This window comes from Aspergillus neoniger, assembly GCF_003184625.1.
Source record: "Aspergillus neoniger CBS 115656 unplaced genomic scaffold BO87scaffold_23, whole genome shotgun sequence".
NCBI classification, from domain to species: domain Eukaryota; kingdom Fungi; phylum Ascomycota; class Eurotiomycetes; order Eurotiales; family Aspergillaceae; genus Aspergillus; species Aspergillus neoniger.
Window position 1 is genome coordinate 310,643 of NW_020291151.1, and position 16,306 is coordinate 326,948.

General features: G+C 55.0%; 5 protein-coding genes across 5 annotated transcripts; 3 read left to right on the top strand and 2 right to left on the bottom strand.

Moving 5' to 3' along the window:
• Nucleotides 1-793: 793 nt before the first annotated feature.
• On the top strand, nt 794-6,253 carry BO87DRAFT_378085 (GYF domain protein). The gene is made up of 6 exons (XM_025623721.1): nt 794-870; nt 1,084-1,263; nt 1,391-1,823; nt 1,914-3,432; nt 3,484-5,727; nt 5,776-6,253. Exons 2-6 carry the CDS (start codon nt 1,166-1,168, stop codon nt 6,072-6,074), a joined length of 4,593 nt encoding a protein of 1,530 aa, XP_025478072.1. The 5' UTR covers nt 794-870; nt 1,084-1,165; the 3' UTR covers nt 6,075-6,253.
• A 132-nt stretch (nt 6,254-6,385) lies between these two features.
• BO87DRAFT_362508 (putative aminotransferase family protein (LolT)) lies at nt 6,386-7,954 on the top strand. Its single transcript, XM_025621639.1, has 3 exons — nt 6,386-6,515; nt 6,591-7,188; nt 7,259-7,954. Exons 1-3 carry the CDS (start codon nt 6,437-6,439, stop codon nt 7,920-7,922), a joined length of 1,341 nt encoding a protein of 446 aa, XP_025478073.1. The 5' UTR covers nt 6,386-6,436; the 3' UTR covers nt 7,923-7,954.
• Nucleotides 7,955-7,957: 3 nt separating this feature from the next.
• Nucleotides 7,958-10,120, bottom strand: BO87DRAFT_338216 (H(+)-transporting V1 sector ATPase subunit B). Its single transcript, XM_025620586.1, has 8 exons — nt 9,929-10,120; nt 9,758-9,842; nt 9,672-9,691; nt 9,557-9,592; nt 9,345-9,506; nt 8,980-9,296; nt 8,659-8,933; nt 7,958-8,612 (listed from the first exon to the last, which is right to left on the bottom strand). Exons 1-8 carry the CDS (start codon nt 10,025-10,027, stop codon nt 8,083-8,085), a joined length of 1,524 nt encoding a protein of 507 aa, XP_025478074.1. The 5' UTR covers nt 10,028-10,120; the 3' UTR covers nt 7,958-8,082.
• Nucleotides 10,121-10,913: 793 nt separating this feature from the next.
• Nucleotides 10,914-12,713, top strand: BO87DRAFT_378088 (tyrosine--tRNA ligase TYS1). Its single transcript, XM_025623722.1, has 6 exons — nt 10,914-11,099; nt 11,191-11,229; nt 11,295-11,752; nt 11,812-11,878; nt 11,943-12,184; nt 12,250-12,713. The coding sequence occupies exons 1-6, from the start codon at nt 10,979-10,981 to the stop codon at nt 12,484-12,486; spliced, it is 1,164 nt and encodes a 387-aa protein (XP_025478075.1). The 5' UTR covers nt 10,914-10,978; the 3' UTR covers nt 12,487-12,713.
• Nucleotides 12,714-13,017: 304 nt separating this feature from the next.
• Nucleotides 13,018-15,741, bottom strand: BO87DRAFT_104204 (universal stress protein family domain protein). Its single transcript, XM_025617810.1, has 3 exons — nt 13,453-15,741; nt 13,344-13,405; nt 13,018-13,279 (listed from the first exon to the last, which is right to left on the bottom strand). The coding sequence occupies exons 1-3, from the start codon at nt 15,403-15,405 to the stop codon at nt 13,114-13,116; spliced, it is 2,181 nt and encodes a 726-aa protein (XP_025478076.1). The 5' UTR covers nt 15,406-15,741; the 3' UTR covers nt 13,018-13,113.
• Nucleotides 15,742-16,306: the final 565 nt, after the last annotated feature.

Genomic DNA, 16,306 nt, shown 5'->3' on the forward strand with positions numbered 1-16,306 from the left:
CAGTGCTGAATTACCTGCCTACTAGCTTTGAATAGTATATACCATGAAAAAGTAGAAAGCAGGGAGTTGGAAGCTGGCTAACCACAATACTATGTAAATAGCCCGACCCTCAAAAATTTTTCTGACATTTTAAAAATACCCGGGGGAGAGCTTCCTCTCCATCCCAGTGGAATTTCTCTGACGTTGAGTTGAAGCGACACGTCGAGAGAAACCAAAGCGTTTGCGGCCAAACCACCAGTGACGGTGTCGGCGTGGCAGTAATCCGTCGTAGGTTTGTCTGGGGATATTATGACCACGCACTGTCCCGGAAATGCACCATCAAACTCCAGGTTTGGGGGAATCTTGGGATAACTGGAGATAGTCGGGTCAAATCTGACCTGTCACCTGTAGACTGAAATTAATTGCGATGGGCAGCTTGCACCACATGTAAGGCTGAGGATGAGCTATCTATCTATACCCGACCTTCCCTGGAATCTATCCAGCGAAGAAAAAAAAAGAACAGAAACCAGACCACCAATTTGTGCGGCAGTTTCACAACCAGTGTGGGCTGAGGTAATAAAAATAATAAACCAATTGCGGTCGCACAAGGCGATCTGGCGGTACGACCAAAAGCGCGAAAACGAAGTAAAAAACACAGAAAAAACAACGAAAACAGTCACTTCGTCACGTCTGTCACGACCCGTACGGTGGTAATTCCACGGCCACCAGCTAATTCGCCGCAAGCCTCTTCATTTTTCTTGACCTGCCAGGAACTCTCGATCCTTTCGATCTTCTGATCTCGACTCTGGATCGTCTAGCGTTCTTGTTTTCGACCTCGACTCTCAATCCGCCCCCGGCTTCTTTCAAGATCTCTATCCCAAAGACACAAAGGTGTGTTCTTTTTCTTCCCCCCCAATCGTCTTACTGTCCTCCTCCACCTTGCTGTCTGCCTCTCTCCCCCTCGCTGATCCGTTCTCCTCACCAGCTCTACGGACTGCTGCTTGTCTCCAACCCACCCTTCCACATCTTCCCCCAGAAAAAAACGTTCGCATCGCTCCTTTTTGTTTTCACAATCCACGGTTTTAACTTAAACCTTTCTTCTAGATTCTCGTCTCCCCGAACTTCTCTCTTTTTCCCAACTGGACCGGCATTCTTATCGTCCGTCGCCCAGCTACCGACCTTCATAATGCCCACGCCACTTCCGTCTAGTTTTGCCTCGGCCGCCGCTGGCAACACCCACGACTCCTCGAACAGGAGAGGGGATGGCTCTGCCGGTGGAGAATGGTACGCAATGCTCTTCTAACTGGTTCTATGCGGTCTACTCGCTGCTTTGGCCGCCGTCCTAGTGCCTCCCGGCGGTTTTGCGTGGCGGAGTTAAACTGACAACTCATCCTCAACCGGGGACATGCAGGTCTCGAACTCGCATGAATGGAGCAACACAGACTTTCCGCCGTCCGTCCGTTGCGACAAACCCTTCTCATAACCGGGATGCCAGCCAACCCACGTCGGCTACCACTCCCACCGTGGGCACCTACACTCCTCCGCATATGTCCTCGACCTACCAGTCCAGCGCACTCCGCAACGGAGCAGCTACCGACACGCGTTATTCAAAGGATCAGCTACTTAGTCTCTACAAAACCCAACGAGAGTCGGGCGTACTGGGGAAGAATGTTGCAGATTACTTCGTAGCTGACTGGAATCCCCACGAGACGTCACCTGTCAACGGCGCTTGGGGGAAACGGGAAGATTCGAAGGATAACCCCTCCGGCCCGGAAGTGTGCTGGTTTCATGGGGGCCAGGTCGAGCCGTTGGGCCTGGTAGATATGACGGACGATGAGAAAGAGGTTTGTCTCTTTGCTTACCCCGCCTTGCTTGCTGCTTGAGCGTGTTTGTGCTTGAAAATTTTTTCCGGGAGCCGTGCTGAAGGAGCGCAGTTATTTACTCTCTCCGTCAACTCCCCCCTTAAGCCGCCACCGACAAACGCTTCGAAGGAGAACGCTGGCGCCGGTACTGGTGGACGCAAGCTGTCCATCTCCCAAGGCCATATGAATAATTACAACACCGCATCCCCCAGTGCTGGGCGCCCCGGCCCCAGACGCCGGGAGACGGGCGACTCGACTGGGAATCCCATGTCTCCCACCACCAGCGGCTCTCGCTTTTTCCGTGACGAACCGAACACCTCCACCCCGCCCCCCTCCCTTTTGCGCCGCAAGACCGATTTCCGAGATACCTCTTCCGCCGCCCGATGGGAGGAGAAGGAGAAGGAAAACGTCGCCCGAGACGCAAACGCCGAGACTGCCTCTCCATTTGGTTCTCTGAAGCGGAGTTCGACCAATCCTTTGAGCGCGGCACCGGGCGCTTCGAATTCCCCTTGGGGATCTGCGTCGCAAAGTGCCAACTTTTCACCCATGGGAGCGTTTGGTGCGTTTTCTCTGGGCACGGCGACTACCCCGACAACCGAAAAGAAGGCTGGGTTTGGTAGTCTCCGCGGAGAGAGCCGTTTGAAGGGGCTGTTTTCGAAGGATAGCTCTGAGGACATTTCGGCCTCTATCAAGGAGAAGTCGTCCCTTAGTAGCTTGGAACGCTTGGGTGATACGGAGGGTGAGAAGCGTGCTCAGTCGCCTTGGGGGGAACCCGTCAAGACGCGTACTGGCCGCAGCGAGACGAACCCCTTCTCGGAGGAGCCTCGCAGCGGAAGTGCCGCTCTTGGCGGGTCCCAGGAGATCAACACTCCTTCTCAACCTGCAGACCAGCTGGGATTCTCGGCTTTCGGCATGACCTCTAGCATCCCTGGATTCCGGGAATTGATGCAGAGCCATGAGAACTCGCGCAACCCTACTCCAAGTCTGTTGCAGGGACATGAACCCACCAGCCCCACCAATACGAACCCATATCAGAGCCCCCACGGCGACCGAAGTGGTGGTGTTGGTGTTGGTGGCGGCGACGATGACGTGGAGACTGATGGTTCCGATATTCAGAACTCCACGCATCCCGGCATCACTGGCCTTCGTGATACCTCGTCTGCGTTTGGCTCTATCCGACGGGTAGGATCGGGCATCGACTTGCCTTCAATCGATCGCAGCCAAACGTCTAGTGCCGCTGGAAACCGCAGCTTCTCCAGCCTCGGTGGGCTGGGAGGTCTGTCGTCGCTGGGTGGTCCGGCCGGATGGCCCACCAGCGCTGCCGTGGGTACTCCCACGCGGGAACGCTCGGCCTTCGCTGGTGGCTTCGGCGATCCTATCTTCGGCACGATGGGTGATTTGCAGTCCCCAAGCCTGTCGACTTTGGGCGGTGGTGGTTTGTTCAGCCCCCATGCCGGCATCTCTGGCACGGGCAGTCTAGGCCGCTCCAGCAAGTTAGGTTCTCTGTTCCCGGCCGCGATGCAGGAGCAAATGCAAGGTGACCAGGGACGATCGGATCTGGCCGCTCTGGAGGAGGCCGCTCGCCAACCCGGTAAGAATATCGACATGTCTGAGTATGAGCAGGTCCTAATGCAACAATTAGACGCCCAGCAGGACAAGGCGGGCCAGACGAGTCAGCCCGCAACCACCTCAGCTTCGCAAACCCCTGTCTCTGCGGTGGGCTCTATCCCTACGTCGATGGCGCCCGATGTACCCCCAACCAGCCAGACGCCTGGTCAGGCTGGAGCTGCTGGCTCTGTGCCTCCTGCCCAACAGCGGACCATGGTGATGCCGGATCGGATGCGTTGGATCTACCGCGACCCGCAGGGCAACATCCAGGGTCCTTGGACTGGACTGGAGATGCACGACTGGTTCAAGGCAGGCTTCTTTAGTCCTGACCTGCAGATCAAGAAGCTCGAGGACCCCGAGTTCGAACCCCTTGCACAGCTTGTGCGACGCATCGGCAACTCGCGCGAACCCTTCCTGGTGCCTCAGATCGGCATTCCCCACGGTCCCGACCCCAGCCCTGGTCCCTGGACTGGGAACACTACCGGCACGGCTCAGCCTCCGTTCCCCGGCAGTTTCCCCAGCTTTGGTACCACTTTGACCGCGGAGCAGCAGAATGCGTTGGAACGCCGGAAGCAGGAGGAGCAGTATTTGATGGCACGTCAGAAGGAACACCTCGCTCAGCAGCAAGCGCTGATGAAGCAAATGCAGTTTCAGGGTGTCCCCCACACGATGCACCCGCACCAGCTGCAGCACCACTCTAGTGCCCACAGCCTCCACAGCCAGCCCAGTTTTGGCAGCATCGCCTCGCCAGTCGGCTTCCAGCCCTCTCCCATTCAAGCCCCGATGCAGCAACCCCAGTCTGTCGCAGGCTTCTTCGACGCTGCAGGACCGGTGAGAGCCAACCCGCTGCCTAACATTGGTCCCCAGATGCTCGGCACTGAATTGGGCACCCCCCAGGATCAGCTCCCCGCCCTCCTCGACCGCTTGAACGTGAACCGTCCCGACCCTTTCGCTTTCGGCACCCCCGGCTCTTTTGCGGCTCGTCAGCCTGACAGTCTCTTTCATCAGCAACAGGTTGCCAGCATGCTCCAGGACCGTGCTCGCTTGCAACAGGAGCAGGAGCAGTTTGACAGCGCCCAGGGTGATAACCTCTTCGACCAGCAGGCACGGGAAGAACGCCTCCGCCAATTCCACGCTTTGAGAGCCCAGGAGGGTGAGCTGGGCCTCCGGACTGCCGAGGGTCTGCCCACGCACCCGGCCACGGTCCCCCAGCCGTCTGAGCCCGAGGAGATCGAGCCGGTGGCCGAGGCTGAGGAGCCTACACTGACCTTGTCGCAGCAGGTGCAAAAGGCCGCGTCTGCTCAGCGCAAGCAGCAGGAACAGCTGGAGCAACAAGAACAGCTTGAGCGCGAGCAGCAGGAACAGCAAACTTCCGATGCGGGTGAGGCGGCCTGGACTACCAAGGGAGACAGTGCTATGCCCCAGCCCTTCCCTCCGCCGCCCTCTGCCTCGCCACTCCCGGCCCCGGCTGCTCAGCGCAACCGTCAGAATGTTGCTGAGTCTCTGGCTGCCAACTCGCGTTCCCAGACCCAGACTCCCGTGGAGGCGCCGACCACTTCGATCGCGCCTTGGGCAAAGGAAGCCAATGAGGTGCCCAAGGGTCCTTCTCTGAAGGAGATCCAGGAGGCTGAGGCCCGCAGCGCAGCGCAGAAGGAAGAGTTGGCGGCTGCTGCACGCCGTGCCCAGCTGCTGGCCGAGCAGGAGCGTCTCAGCCAAGTCCAGGCCCAGGCCCCTGGCCTCCCGTCGACGGCTAACTGGGCCAGCGCTGGTTCTCCGGCTACACCTACATCTTCAGGCTCAGTTTGGAACAACAAGGGTCAGGCTGCTCCTTCTGGCGCCGCTAAGAAGACTCTTGCCCAGATTCAGAAAGAAGAGGAGGCCCGTAAGCAGCGTCTTGCCGCTGCCGCTGCCGCTGCTCAGAGTGCGGCTGCCAGCCCGCCGACTGCTCCGTCTTCGACCGGAAAGCGCTATGCGGATCTTGCCAGCAAGGCTCCAGCGGCATCTCCGGTCCCTGCCAGCGCCAGCACTTCGGGTGCCTGGACGACTGTTGGAGCGGGCGGCAAGCCCAAGGCCCCGCCGGCTGCTCCCGCTGGGCCTCGCTCGACCAGCAGCGCAACTCCGGTGGCAGTTTCTCCCGTGAAGCCTAAGCCGGCGACTGTCGCGACTCCCCGGACGGTTGCTGTCGCTACGCCTCCAGCCAACCCTAACCGCGCTGTGGAGGAGTTCACCAAGTGGGCCAAGCTTGCTTTGGGCAAGGGGCTGAACAGCAACATCAATGGTAAGTCGCAGCATATGGTAGAATTTGATCATAGCTAATGTGATATAGTGGACGATTTTGTACAGCAGTTGCTTTTCCTGCCTGCGGAGGCGGAGATCATCTCGGACTCCGTGTACGCCAACTCGCAGACGCTGGACGGCCGGCGGTTCGCCGAGGAGTTCATCCGGCGGCGTAAGCTGGCCGACAAGGGCATCGTGGACCCTGTGTCGGCTAGTGCCTTTGCGGAGAAGAACGCGGGCGGATGGAGCGAAGTGGCCAAGAAGGGATCCTCGAACGCGAATCGCGAGGAGGACAATGGAAATGCAGCGTTTAAGGTGGTTGCGCCCCGCAAGAAGGGCAAGCGGTGATGCAATGCAGGATGATTACGGAGATGAGATGAGATGATTGAGATGTTTGGATTTAGAAGCGGAGCCGCGCATTGGCTATTGTGTATGTCAAATCGATGATGTAGCATAACAGCGTTTCTGGCCGAGTCAGATTTAACTTATCTGTGCATTATCCCCTTATCGGAGGGACGTAGATTAAGGTTATAACTGAAGTATGATTCTAATTATAACTTTTGACTTGATAGTTATTGTGACTCATGAGGGGTAACATACTCCTCTTTAAATAGTGCTTATCCTATCCCCGACCTTGCCCAGTATTCTCATTTCTCAATTCCCTCCCCTCTCTATCTACACCATCAATTACTTCTCGTACTATCACCACCATGACCACCCCCATCCCCTACGGCGCCCCCATGCGCCAACACTTCTGCCTCGACCCCAACTGGAAGAACCTCAACCACGGCAAGTCCCCATCCCATCCCCATCCCATCCCCATCCCATCACCACCAACACAAATACTAAGACAGATATCTACAGGATCCTTCGGCACCTACCCCCTCACCATCCAATCCGCCCTCCGCGCCCACCAAACCACCGCCGAATCCCACCCAGACCTGTTCATCCGCCGCCTCTGCCCCTCCCAAACCCAACACTCGCTCAACCTCCTCTCCACCCTCCTCAACGCCCCCGCCACCTCCCTCGCCTTCGTCAAGAACGCCACGACGGGTGTCAACACCATCCTGCACAACATCCCCTTCACCTCCTCCGACGTGATCATCTACTTCGACACCATCTACGGCGCAATCGAGTACGGTCTACTCGCGCTGCAGGAACGGACCGGTGTGAAACTAAGGAAAGTGGAGTATACCCTCCCCATATCTCATGATGAGATCGTGCGGAGGTTTAGGGATGTGGTTGAGACGGTTAGGAGTGAAGACGGGGGGTTGAAGGTGAAGGCAGCGGTGTTTGATATGGTGGTTAGTGTTCCTGCGGTGCGATTCCCGTTCGAGGCATTGGTGAGGGAGTGTAAGGAGTTGGGGGTGTTGAGTGTCGTTGATGGTGCGCATGGGGTGGGTATGTTAGAGGTGGATTTGGGAACCCTGGGGGTGGACTTTTGGACGAGTAATTTGCATAAGTATACACCCTTTCCCTTCTTCCCTTTCCCCTTTGGGGTGGTACTGATATGTGGTTGTATGTGTGTATAGATGGCTCTACATCCCCCGCGGCTGCGCAGTGCTCTACGTCGCGCCGCAACACCAACATCTCATGCGCACGACATCCCCGACCTCCTGGGGGTATATTTCCCCGTCTGCGGCGGAGGAGGCGCGCGTGAATGGCACTACTGCGGATGCGTTCAGGTATTTGTTTCAGCAGACGGCGACGAATGATGATACGCCGTATTTGTGTGTGCCGGAGGCGTTGAAGTTCCGGGAGGAGGTGTGTGGTGGGGAGAAGGCGATTTATGGGTATTTGGAGAGGTTGGCGAATGAGGCGGCGCACCTTGTGGCGGGAGTGTTGGGGACGGAGGTGTTGAGGGATGAGGAGGGGTTGTTGACGAGGTGTGCGATGACGAATGTGAGGTTGCCGGTTAAAGTTGGTGGTGATGGTGATGGTGGTGATCAGGGTGAGGGGGAGGTTGGGGGTTATGTCGTGGTGAAGAAGGAGATGGCGGGAAAGGTGGTATTGTGGTTTCAGAATACGCTCCTGGAGGAGTATAATACATTTGTGCCGGTGTTTGAGTATAATGGGTGGTTGTGGACGAGGTTGTCGGCACAGGTGTATTTGGATAAGAGTGATTTTGAGTGGTTGGGTGGTGTGTTGAAGGAGTTGTGTGGGAGGGTGGGGAAAGAAGCTCTTCAGAAAAAGTAGGTATTTAGACTACTACGAGATAGTGGGTTGTCAAGGAATAAAAGAAGATTCATAGATATACAACTACGGACTGTATATGCATCTGGCAATAACCACAGGAAATAAGTTGCTGGCTCACTCGGTTGAACATGACTAAACCCAAATACACGGCATCTACAGCTTATGTCTCGATCAGATCGGCCGTCTCGCCCTGGGTCTGCTCCGAAACAGTGTTGTCCCGGGTGTCCTTGTTGGCAATCTTGCGCGCCGACCGCGCATAGAACTCGTCCAGCACCCGCTTGGGGATACGGTTGAGCAGATCCTTGGGGTAGATGCGCAGCAGGTTCCAGGCAATGTCCAGCGACTCGAAGATGCTGCGCGACTCGTACGGCGACTGGCTGATAAAGGTGCGCTCGAACTTGTCGAGGAACTCCAGGGACAGCTTGTCCTCGGAAGACAGAGCCTCCTCACCAACGACAGCTTTCATGGCGGCGGCATCACGTCCAATGGCGTACTTGGCGTACAGCTGGTTGGACACTTCAGAGTGATCCTTACGAGTACGTCCAGTACCAATGGCAGACTTCATCAGACGAGACAGGGAAGGAAGCACGTTAATCGGGGGGTAGACACCCTTGTTGTGCAGCTGACGGTCGATGAAGATCTGACCCTCCGTAATATAACCCGTCAGATCGGGAATGGGGTGAGTGATATCTATTCTTGTTAGCACACGAACCAACACTCTAGAAAGAAGTCATACCATCGTTGGGCATGGTCAGAATGGGAATCTGAGTAATGGATCCGTTGCGGCCCTCCACACGTCCAGCACGCTCGTAGATGGTCGACAAGTCAGTGTACATGTAACCGGGGTAACCACGACGACCCGGCACTTCTTCACGGGCAGCAGACACCTCACGAAGGGCATCACAGTAGGCGGACAGATCAGTCATGATGACCAGGACGTGCTTCTCCAGCTGGTAGGCGTAGTACTCGGCGGTCGTCAAGGCAAGACGGGGGGTAATGATACGTTCGATCCTGGCAAAGTCAGTTATTGCGTCTATCCAAAAGGCGTAGCACATACGTAGGGTCGTTGGCCAAGTTCAGGAACAGCGTGACACGCTCCATACTGCCGTTCTCCTCAAAGTCGCGAGTGAAGAAACGGGCCGTTTCCATGTTCACACCCATAGCAGCGAAGACGATGGAGAAGTTCTCCTCGTGTCCGTCGTGGACGTCCTTGGTAGGGCGCTTCACCAGACCAGCCTGACGACAAATCTGAGCGGCAATTTCGTTGTGCGGGAGACCGGCAGCAGAGAAGATGGGGATCTTCTGTCCACGGGCAATGGAGTTCATGGTATCGATGGCAGAGATACCGGTGGAGATCATCTCCTCAGGGTACACCTGATCTTATCAGCACAGCCGTATCCAGCCCAATCATCATATACATACACGAGAGTAGGGGTTGATAGGTTGACCGTTGATATCCAGGTAATCCTCCGCCAGGACCTTGGGGCCCTTGTCGATTGCGCGACCGGAACCGTCGAAGACACGACCCAGCATGTCTTCGGACACACCCAGCTTCAAGCTGTGACCGGTGAACTCGACTTTTGTCTGGCAAGGTCAGCTGCCGATCACTAAGTGGTAGAGTTCTGGAGCAATACCCTCTTGACATCGATACCCGGAGTTCCTTCAAAGACCTAGTATGATCGCATCCCGTTAATGCTCCGCATGATAAGCCATATCACTAGCACACCACAGCTGCTACATGTTTCGTACCTGAACGACCGCCCTGTTTCCTGTACCAGAAATATCATATTAGCTATCTGAGCGTGACCGCTGTCGCATGCGATGGTGGGACATACCGCGAGCTTCGAGGACCTGACCCGACCGCTCGGTTCCATCGGGGAGAGTGAGGGACACGATTTCGTTATAACGGGGGAATTTGACCTATAAGGTATCTTGGTAAGCTGGCTATATGTATACAGGCTGATCCGTTGTTGGGAGCAGCGGCGCAACCATGCAGGTTGACGTACGTTATCAAGAACGACCAGTGGGCCGTTGATACCTCCGATGGTGTTGTAACGGATGCGAGGCTTGACGCTCGTCATCCTGGGATCAACAAAGTCGGCCATGGTGAAAGATGCAGCAGCAGCAGAAGCAGCAGGTGCGCACAGAAGGAGACCGAAAGACGGGGGAGGGAAGTTGAGGGGAGAGACAGCAGCAGCAGCAGCTCCTTAGTCGAGGCCGAGTGTCGACGTATGCTTTGGCTGCTCCACGCCGCCGCACGGGCGGTGACCAGCCACGTGATGCTACACTAGAGTAATAGTCTACCTCCTGCCGAGTTAGATACAAAGCATCATCAACCCTGATGTAGATGGCTTTTACTACACTATAGATCTATATAGTGATTTACTCTGGTATAAGTATGGAGATATGTTATTACCGCTATACTCATAATGCTATACGCTTTGACTGACCTGGTATGGACCCACCGAGCTGGACAGCTAAAGATCAACTCCATATAAAAATGAGTTTGCTCCTTTCTCCTTTATATTGGAAGTATCAGACAGTCCGATCATAGCTTGGTGTCTCCGATCCTAAGTTGTAAGTGATGACATGCACAGCTGTTGTAGTCTGCATCTTACCCCATACTGTTTCTCCAACGTCCACCGTCTTTGCCTGTTCCTTATCTTATCGCATGTGCTGCCGTTGGATTATATAAGCACATACACCAGCCAATCTGACGTGGCACTAATACAGTATCCGTATGTATCATTCGGAGTACTTGTTATTTATGATTGATATTCAAGATACACAAAGTCTGTATATTATTGAAAAATTTATTCATGTATGATCCATATTACTAGTAAGTGTGTATTAACCAAAATGCAAGTCAAGGAACAATTCCGAGTCCATTCCGAGCCAGTCTTTAATAGCCACCGGAAGAACCATTGATCCCGGGCTAAGTTTGACAGTTTTGATTGAATTATCGCCCGCCGATTTGACTCACCAGGAACAGTTTATACCCCGCCTCCGAGATCCAACCCCTCTCCTTTCACATACCTTTCAATCCTCACAAAACCATGGCCAACTTGAGCGCGGACCAGAGGCTTGCCCTCATCACTGAGAACCTCCAGGAGGTTCTCAACAAGGACATCATTGAGGCCATCCTGGCCGAGGGACGCAGCCCAAAGATCTACTGGGGTACTTACTTTTTTTTTCTCCCCTCCCGCCACGAGATCCTCCTATCAATCAAAGCGGTACAACTAACACTTTGATCTTCACAATGCGACAGGTACTAGCCCGACTGGCAAGCCTCACTGCGGATACCTGGGTACGAATTCCCCTCGAAAACAAACGTGGCCGTTTATCACCCCCACTAACGATAATGCTCGATAGTGCCCGCCGTAAAGATCGCCCAGTTCCTCGCCGCCGGCGCGGAGATGACCATCCTGATCGCCGATCTGCACGCCAACCTGGATTCCCTCAAGTCGACCTTCGAGATCGTCGAGCACCGCGCGAAATACTATGAATACACTATCACCGCTCTGCTGCAGGCCGTCGGTGTGTCGACCGAAAAGCTGCGCTTCGTTCGCGGCAGCTCCTACCAGAAGAACGCCGACTACGTGATGGACGTTTACCGTCTGTCCTCCGTGGTCTCGGAGCACGATGCGAAGCGCGCCGGTGCTGAGATCGTCAAGCAGTCCAACAATGGTCCCCTGAGTGGTCTCTTGTACCCCCTCCTGCAGGTCCTTGACGAGCAGTACCTGGATGTGGACGCTCAGTTCGGTGGTCTTGATCAGCGGAAGCTGTTCGCCGCGTCGACCGAGTGGCACCCCAAGCTTGGCTACAAGAAGGTGAGAGCATTGCCATACCCATTGCCAAATCCCAAACTCAATCTTACACATACCATTAGCGCGCGCATCTTTGCAACGCCATGGTCCCCGGTCTCTCCGGTGGCAAGATGAGCTCCAGTGAAGAAGGTACCGTCCACCACCCCACACAACCCCCTCCCCTCCCATCTAATAAACTACTAACACCTATCAGACAGCAAGATCGACCTCCTCGAATCCATCGACAGCATTAAGAAGAAGATCCGCAAAGCGCAGGCCGCTCCCAAGGAGATCGACAACAACGGTATCCTCGCCTTCGTCCAGTACGTCCTGCTGCCCGTGGCCGCCCTGAAGACCGGCAAGCCGGAATTCCGCGTCCCCCGCGACCGCGATGGCCTGGAGCCTCTGGTGTACACCGACATCGAGAAGATGCACGAAGACTACAAGAACGACATTGTATGTCCCTAACCCCCAATCTCATAACCCATAGTATCCACATAATACTAATATACTCCGCACAGCTCTCCCCCCAAATCCTCAAGCCCGCCGTCGCCGACGCCATCGTCGAGCTTACTGCCCCCATCCGCGCCGCCTTCGACGCCAACCCCGACTGGCAGGAGGTCACGCTGAAGGCTTACCCGCCTCCGGCCCCGAAGCAGAAGAAGGAGAAGAAGCAGAAGGACAAGGGCTCTCGCCACCCTGGTGCTGCTAAGGAGCAGACTCCTAGCGGGGAGCCTACTAAGCCGGCTGAGCAATAGACGTTAAATTGCATTGCTAAAACTACTACTACAACTTCTTAAATAGTTATGGATTTTTTTTTTCTCTCTTATTGCGTGTCTGATATACAATTGCATGTGTGAGCAGCAGCGAATTAGCTAGAATTGGACCTTTTGAATTTTTCTTATGCGCATGGTATTCTTGATTCCCGCTTTACTACTACTACTTTGATGGTACTATTTACTACGCTGTTGTAATTGCTGGCAAGGGTATAGAACGCAATTGATTTGAAAATTACTTCTACTTAGATTACTGTGTCGGTGTTCATTACCTACACGGTATATCCGCAGACGATAATGACGAGAACCACTCACAAAGGGTATAAAGGTAGAAAGCAATTTCCATAATAATAATAGGCCCATCCTCATTAATAATTTTAAGCTAATGTCATCACAATCCGGCCGTCATGAGAAATAATAAATCAAATCATAATCATACATGTTAAGAAGCGAATAAGGAAGACCACCACCACCACACTGAGACAATCACATTTCGACCGTAAGATATGCGCCGACCGCCATGATATGACCAGACCTGTTAAGGTATCGTAGAAAAGCTAACAATAGGAAAGGGAAAAGAGAAAGAGAAAGGGCGACAAGGCTAGCATTCTAGTCCACCTTGGCGAGAGCCAGTTTCTTTGGTGTAGTTAGGTTGTTGGACAAGCGGACGTTGGTCTTCTTGTTTTTGGTCTGCTTCATGAGCTTCTTGCGCGCAACCATTACCGGAACGGATGAGTGCATGACCAGATAGTTGGAGAAGGAGCCGAGGAGGACGCTGTGAGAGAGGTCATGTCAGTCAGTGTCTGTTTGTGTCAAAATAGAGATGGGTGGAAGCTTACCCCTTGAGTGCGCTGCGGCCTCTGGCTCCGACGATGACCAGGGTGGGGTCAAGTCCATCGATCTAAATCAGTTAGTAATGTAAGAACGAAGAGTGAGGAGGACACGTACAGCTTCAGTGATCATATGTTTTGGGCTCTTGCAGTGGATTGCCTCGACGGCTACGCGGACCTGGAGCAACGTCTTGCGCAGCAGCCGAACACAGGTCTGGGAGATAACCTCGACTGCATGGACACGTTCCGACTCCGCCTTGGACATGCCGCGAGCATCCACAGAGCTCGGCTTGCTGTCCGTACCCAGACGACCGAACAATGCGCGAGGAAGGTGAGAGTTTGAATCGTTCTGCGCCTTTTCGGCAGTCTCTGCGGTCTGTGACCCAACGACGGCCGCTGCATCTTGAATAGCTTTGGCACCGTCACCGATCTGCACTGAAGCAGGTGTGGCGGTCTCATCGTGCATAGCACAGACAGCGAACATGGTGTCACCGTCCCGGAGGATAGTTCCGATGGTCCACTCCAGCGCATACACAGACTCCTCGCTCAGATCAGTAGCGACAAGGTATTTGCGTTGCCGTCGGCGGCTGCTCTCGGTCTCTTCCTGTGCCTCGGCGTAGTCTCCACGAATGATCGTCCGGATGGACCGATGTTGGACTGTGTTGTCGATAGAAGACATCTGGATACCCAATTTCTGGGCTCGCTTGATATCGGACAGCTCTGCCTCATCTTCGGATCCAAACGGAGTATTGGTGGCCGAGGCCGAGTCGAAGCTGGTCCGTGGATGAACATCAGGCTTCTTCAACACAGGACCTTGTTTCGCTGAGTGTATCAATTCCGGCTTGTCCGCCGCATCGGGATTTGGACGAAATTCAGGCGCAGTCTTAGTAGTAGTGAGCGGCTTTGGTCCAGGATTAGCGGGAATTTCCTGCTCGACGGCCTTTTTCCGGCCACGCTTGACGTCTGAATCGTCCTCATGAACAGCGTCTTCGTCGCTAGAGGTGGATTCGTCGGCATCCTCGTCACTGGTCTCAATTGGATTGTTTTCGCTGTCAAAACGATCCTTCTCCAATCGCTCCTCGCCCGGGGCCGACGATTTGGCTTCAGGCTCGGGAGACCCTGGGCGGGAATCCGGATTAGTAGGTTCCTTAGTCGCAGGCACCATTGGGCTGGTCTCCTTTTTACTGGCTACCACAGGTGGTTTCACCGGATCGGCGACCGGTCCACGCGTATTGGGGTTTAGCCAGCGGCGCTTAGGAGAGCTAGAGCGAGCCGGTCTGAGAGAGGAGACTCGAGAGTCGAGAGAAGTTCCGCGCGTAGCATTGCTGCGGCTACTGCTAGAGTCCCTGCCTCTGACGAAACTTGGGAACCCGACTTTGAGATCCAGCCCTGACATCACCGCGGCCATGCTCGGCAGCCGATTGGATGGTTTCTCCTGAGGTTGTTGAGCAGCATTCCGTCTGGCCGCATTGCGGTTGGCGACGCTGGGCGGCATATTGGTTGACAAATCCCAGCGGATGCTGGGACCAGACTTATGTTCCGGCTTATTTGAATGCTGCTGGTTGCTGGCGCCGTTGTTGTTGTCTCCCGGCTTTTCTTTGTCGCCTGACGCCAAGTCGGTGGATCGGGTGGGGGAGACTGATCCGTCGGATTGGACGGACCCTTTTCTCTGCGCAGAAGGCAAAGGGGGAGCGACAGAGGATGTAGTGGCGCGGGGAGTTGGGGGAGCGGTTGTTGCAGTGACGGGCGATGGATTGAAGGTTGTTGCGGTAGTGGTAGTGGTAGTGGTAGCAGTAGCGGAAGAGCGACGAGGAGATGAAGGCAGTGGAGAATGAGAAGAGGAATAGAGTGGATGATGTCGGACTGAAGAGGGGGGAGTCACGCCCACGCCAATACCGGCGATGGAGCCATGCCGCGGGGGTAAGAAGCCGGGACTCGGTGAGATGTCCAGCAAGCTCCGGCGCCGAGACGTCGAGGGACTCTCGCCCATCTCCTCTAGCAACTCCCGTCGCTCTTCCTCCAGAGCGGTCTCCAGCGACATGTGGGCGGGCTTTCTGCTATAGTACGGCATGGTGGGCTGTGGGGTACGACCTCGCGCTTGTCTTTGGCTTTGCGCGGGCGGGTTCCAAACACTAACCCGTGGGCTAAATTATTAATGTGAATCAAATGACGAACCTAGCTAGCTTCCCAGCTTTCTGCCAGTGCCCAGCTTTGGAATGTGGAGAGGAGGGGAAATGGTCATAAGCTGCTGAGATTCCGAGCTTTGTCCCCAGGTCCTGTCCCGCCTTTAGAACCAGGTTTCTCTGTTTAAGGTTGCTGTTCCGTTGCAGGAGAGCTTCTTACGTTGAATGCTTTATAGTTATAAGTATAGACCCAGCTGAAGTTCATATAGGATCGTGAGGAGCACGCGACAATGATGGAGCTGGATGGAGACCGGAACTCCACGTGCGCAACGGCTGCAACTCAACGGCGATCCTCACTCAGTGCGTTTCTACCTCGGATGATACCGAAGAGAAGAGAGGAAGGCTGGCGTCTGGCCAGCAAGCCGACGGAGAGGAGACAAAGTAGCTCGGATGCCTCCGTGGACGGTGAACAAGTGTGAAGGGAGATGAAGAAGGATAGGGTAGCTTCACCCAGCTGTGTGGGGAGAGGATGAAGAAGAAGAAGAAGAAGAAGAAGAAGAGGAAGAAGGAGGAAGGCGAGACGACCAAGTTGGAACAAGCCAAGGCGTCCAAAAGCTCGGCATGGCGGGGTATCACGAACAATCAGCGAGCAGCTGGCTGATCCTTATAAAGCAACGAAGCACAATCAATCATGGTGACCCAGGTGGTGCAAGGTGCCACCAACCGGTGATGAGCATCCCTTGCATTGACCCTCCCCCAGGGCTTGATGCCGGCGATCATCCTGGGGAGGATCGGTTGGCTGGGAGAGAGAGTGTGTGTGCTGTTAGTCTCACACTTTCACTCCTGCCT

Excerpts from the sequence above, each read along its gene's own strand:
- BO87DRAFT_378085 (XM_025623721.1), top strand. The coding sequence starts at position 1,166 with ATGCCCACGCCACTTCCGTCTAGTTTTGCCTCGGCCGCCGCTGGCAAC. Across the intron at positions 1,824-1,913 it reads TGACGGACGATGAGAAAGAG|TTATTTACTCTCTCCGTCAA; the intron begins GTTTGTCTCTTT and ends GAAGGAGCGCAG. Across the intron at positions 5,728-5,775 it reads GCTGAACAGCAACATCAATG|TGGACGATTTTGTACAGCAG; the intron begins GTAAGTCGCAGC and ends AATGTGATATAG.
- BO87DRAFT_362508 (XM_025621639.1), top strand. The coding sequence starts at position 6,437 with ATGACCACCCCCATCCCCTACGGCGCCCCCATGCGCCAACACTTCTGC. Across the intron at positions 6,516-6,590 it reads CTGGAAGAACCTCAACCACG|GATCCTTCGGCACCTACCCC; the intron begins GCAAGTCCCCAT and ends AGATATCTACAG. Across the intron at positions 7,189-7,258 it reads TGGACGAGTAATTTGCATAA|ATGGCTCTACATCCCCCGCG; the intron begins GTATACACCCTT and ends ATGTGTGTATAG.
- BO87DRAFT_338216 (XM_025620586.1), bottom strand. The coding sequence starts at position 10,027 with ATGGCCGACTTTGTTGATCCCAGGATGACGAGCGTCAAGCCTCGCATC. Across the intron at positions 9,297-9,344 it reads CTATCAACCCCTACTCTCGT|GTGTACCCTGAGGAGATGAT; the intron begins GTATGTATATGA and ends TGATAAGATCAG. Across the intron at positions 8,613-8,658 it reads TCTGACCATGCCCAACGATG|ATATCACTCACCCCATTCCC; the intron begins GTATGACTTCTT and ends TAACAAGAATAG.
- BO87DRAFT_378088 (XM_025623722.1), top strand. The coding sequence starts at position 10,979 with ATGGCCAACTTGAGCGCGGACCAGAGGCTTGCCCTCATCACTGAGAAC. Across the intron at positions 11,100-11,190 it reads CAGCCCAAAGATCTACTGGG|GTACTAGCCCGACTGGCAAG; the intron begins GTACTTACTTTT and ends ACAATGCGACAG. Across the intron at positions 12,185-12,249 it reads AAGACTACAAGAACGACATT|CTCTCCCCCCAAATCCTCAA; the intron begins GTATGTCCCTAA and ends TACTCCGCACAG.
- BO87DRAFT_104204 (XM_025617810.1), bottom strand. The coding sequence starts at position 15,405 with ATGCCGTACTATAGCAGAAAGCCCGCCCACATGTCGCTGGAGACCGCT. Across the intron at positions 13,406-13,452 it reads AACATATGATCACTGAAGCT|ATCGATGGACTTGACCCCAC; the intron begins GTACGTGTCCTC and ends TAACTGATTTAG. Across the intron at positions 13,280-13,343 it reads GGCCGCAGCGCACTCAAGGG|CGTCCTCCTCGGCTCCTTCT; the intron begins GTAAGCTTCCAC and ends CCTCTCTCACAG.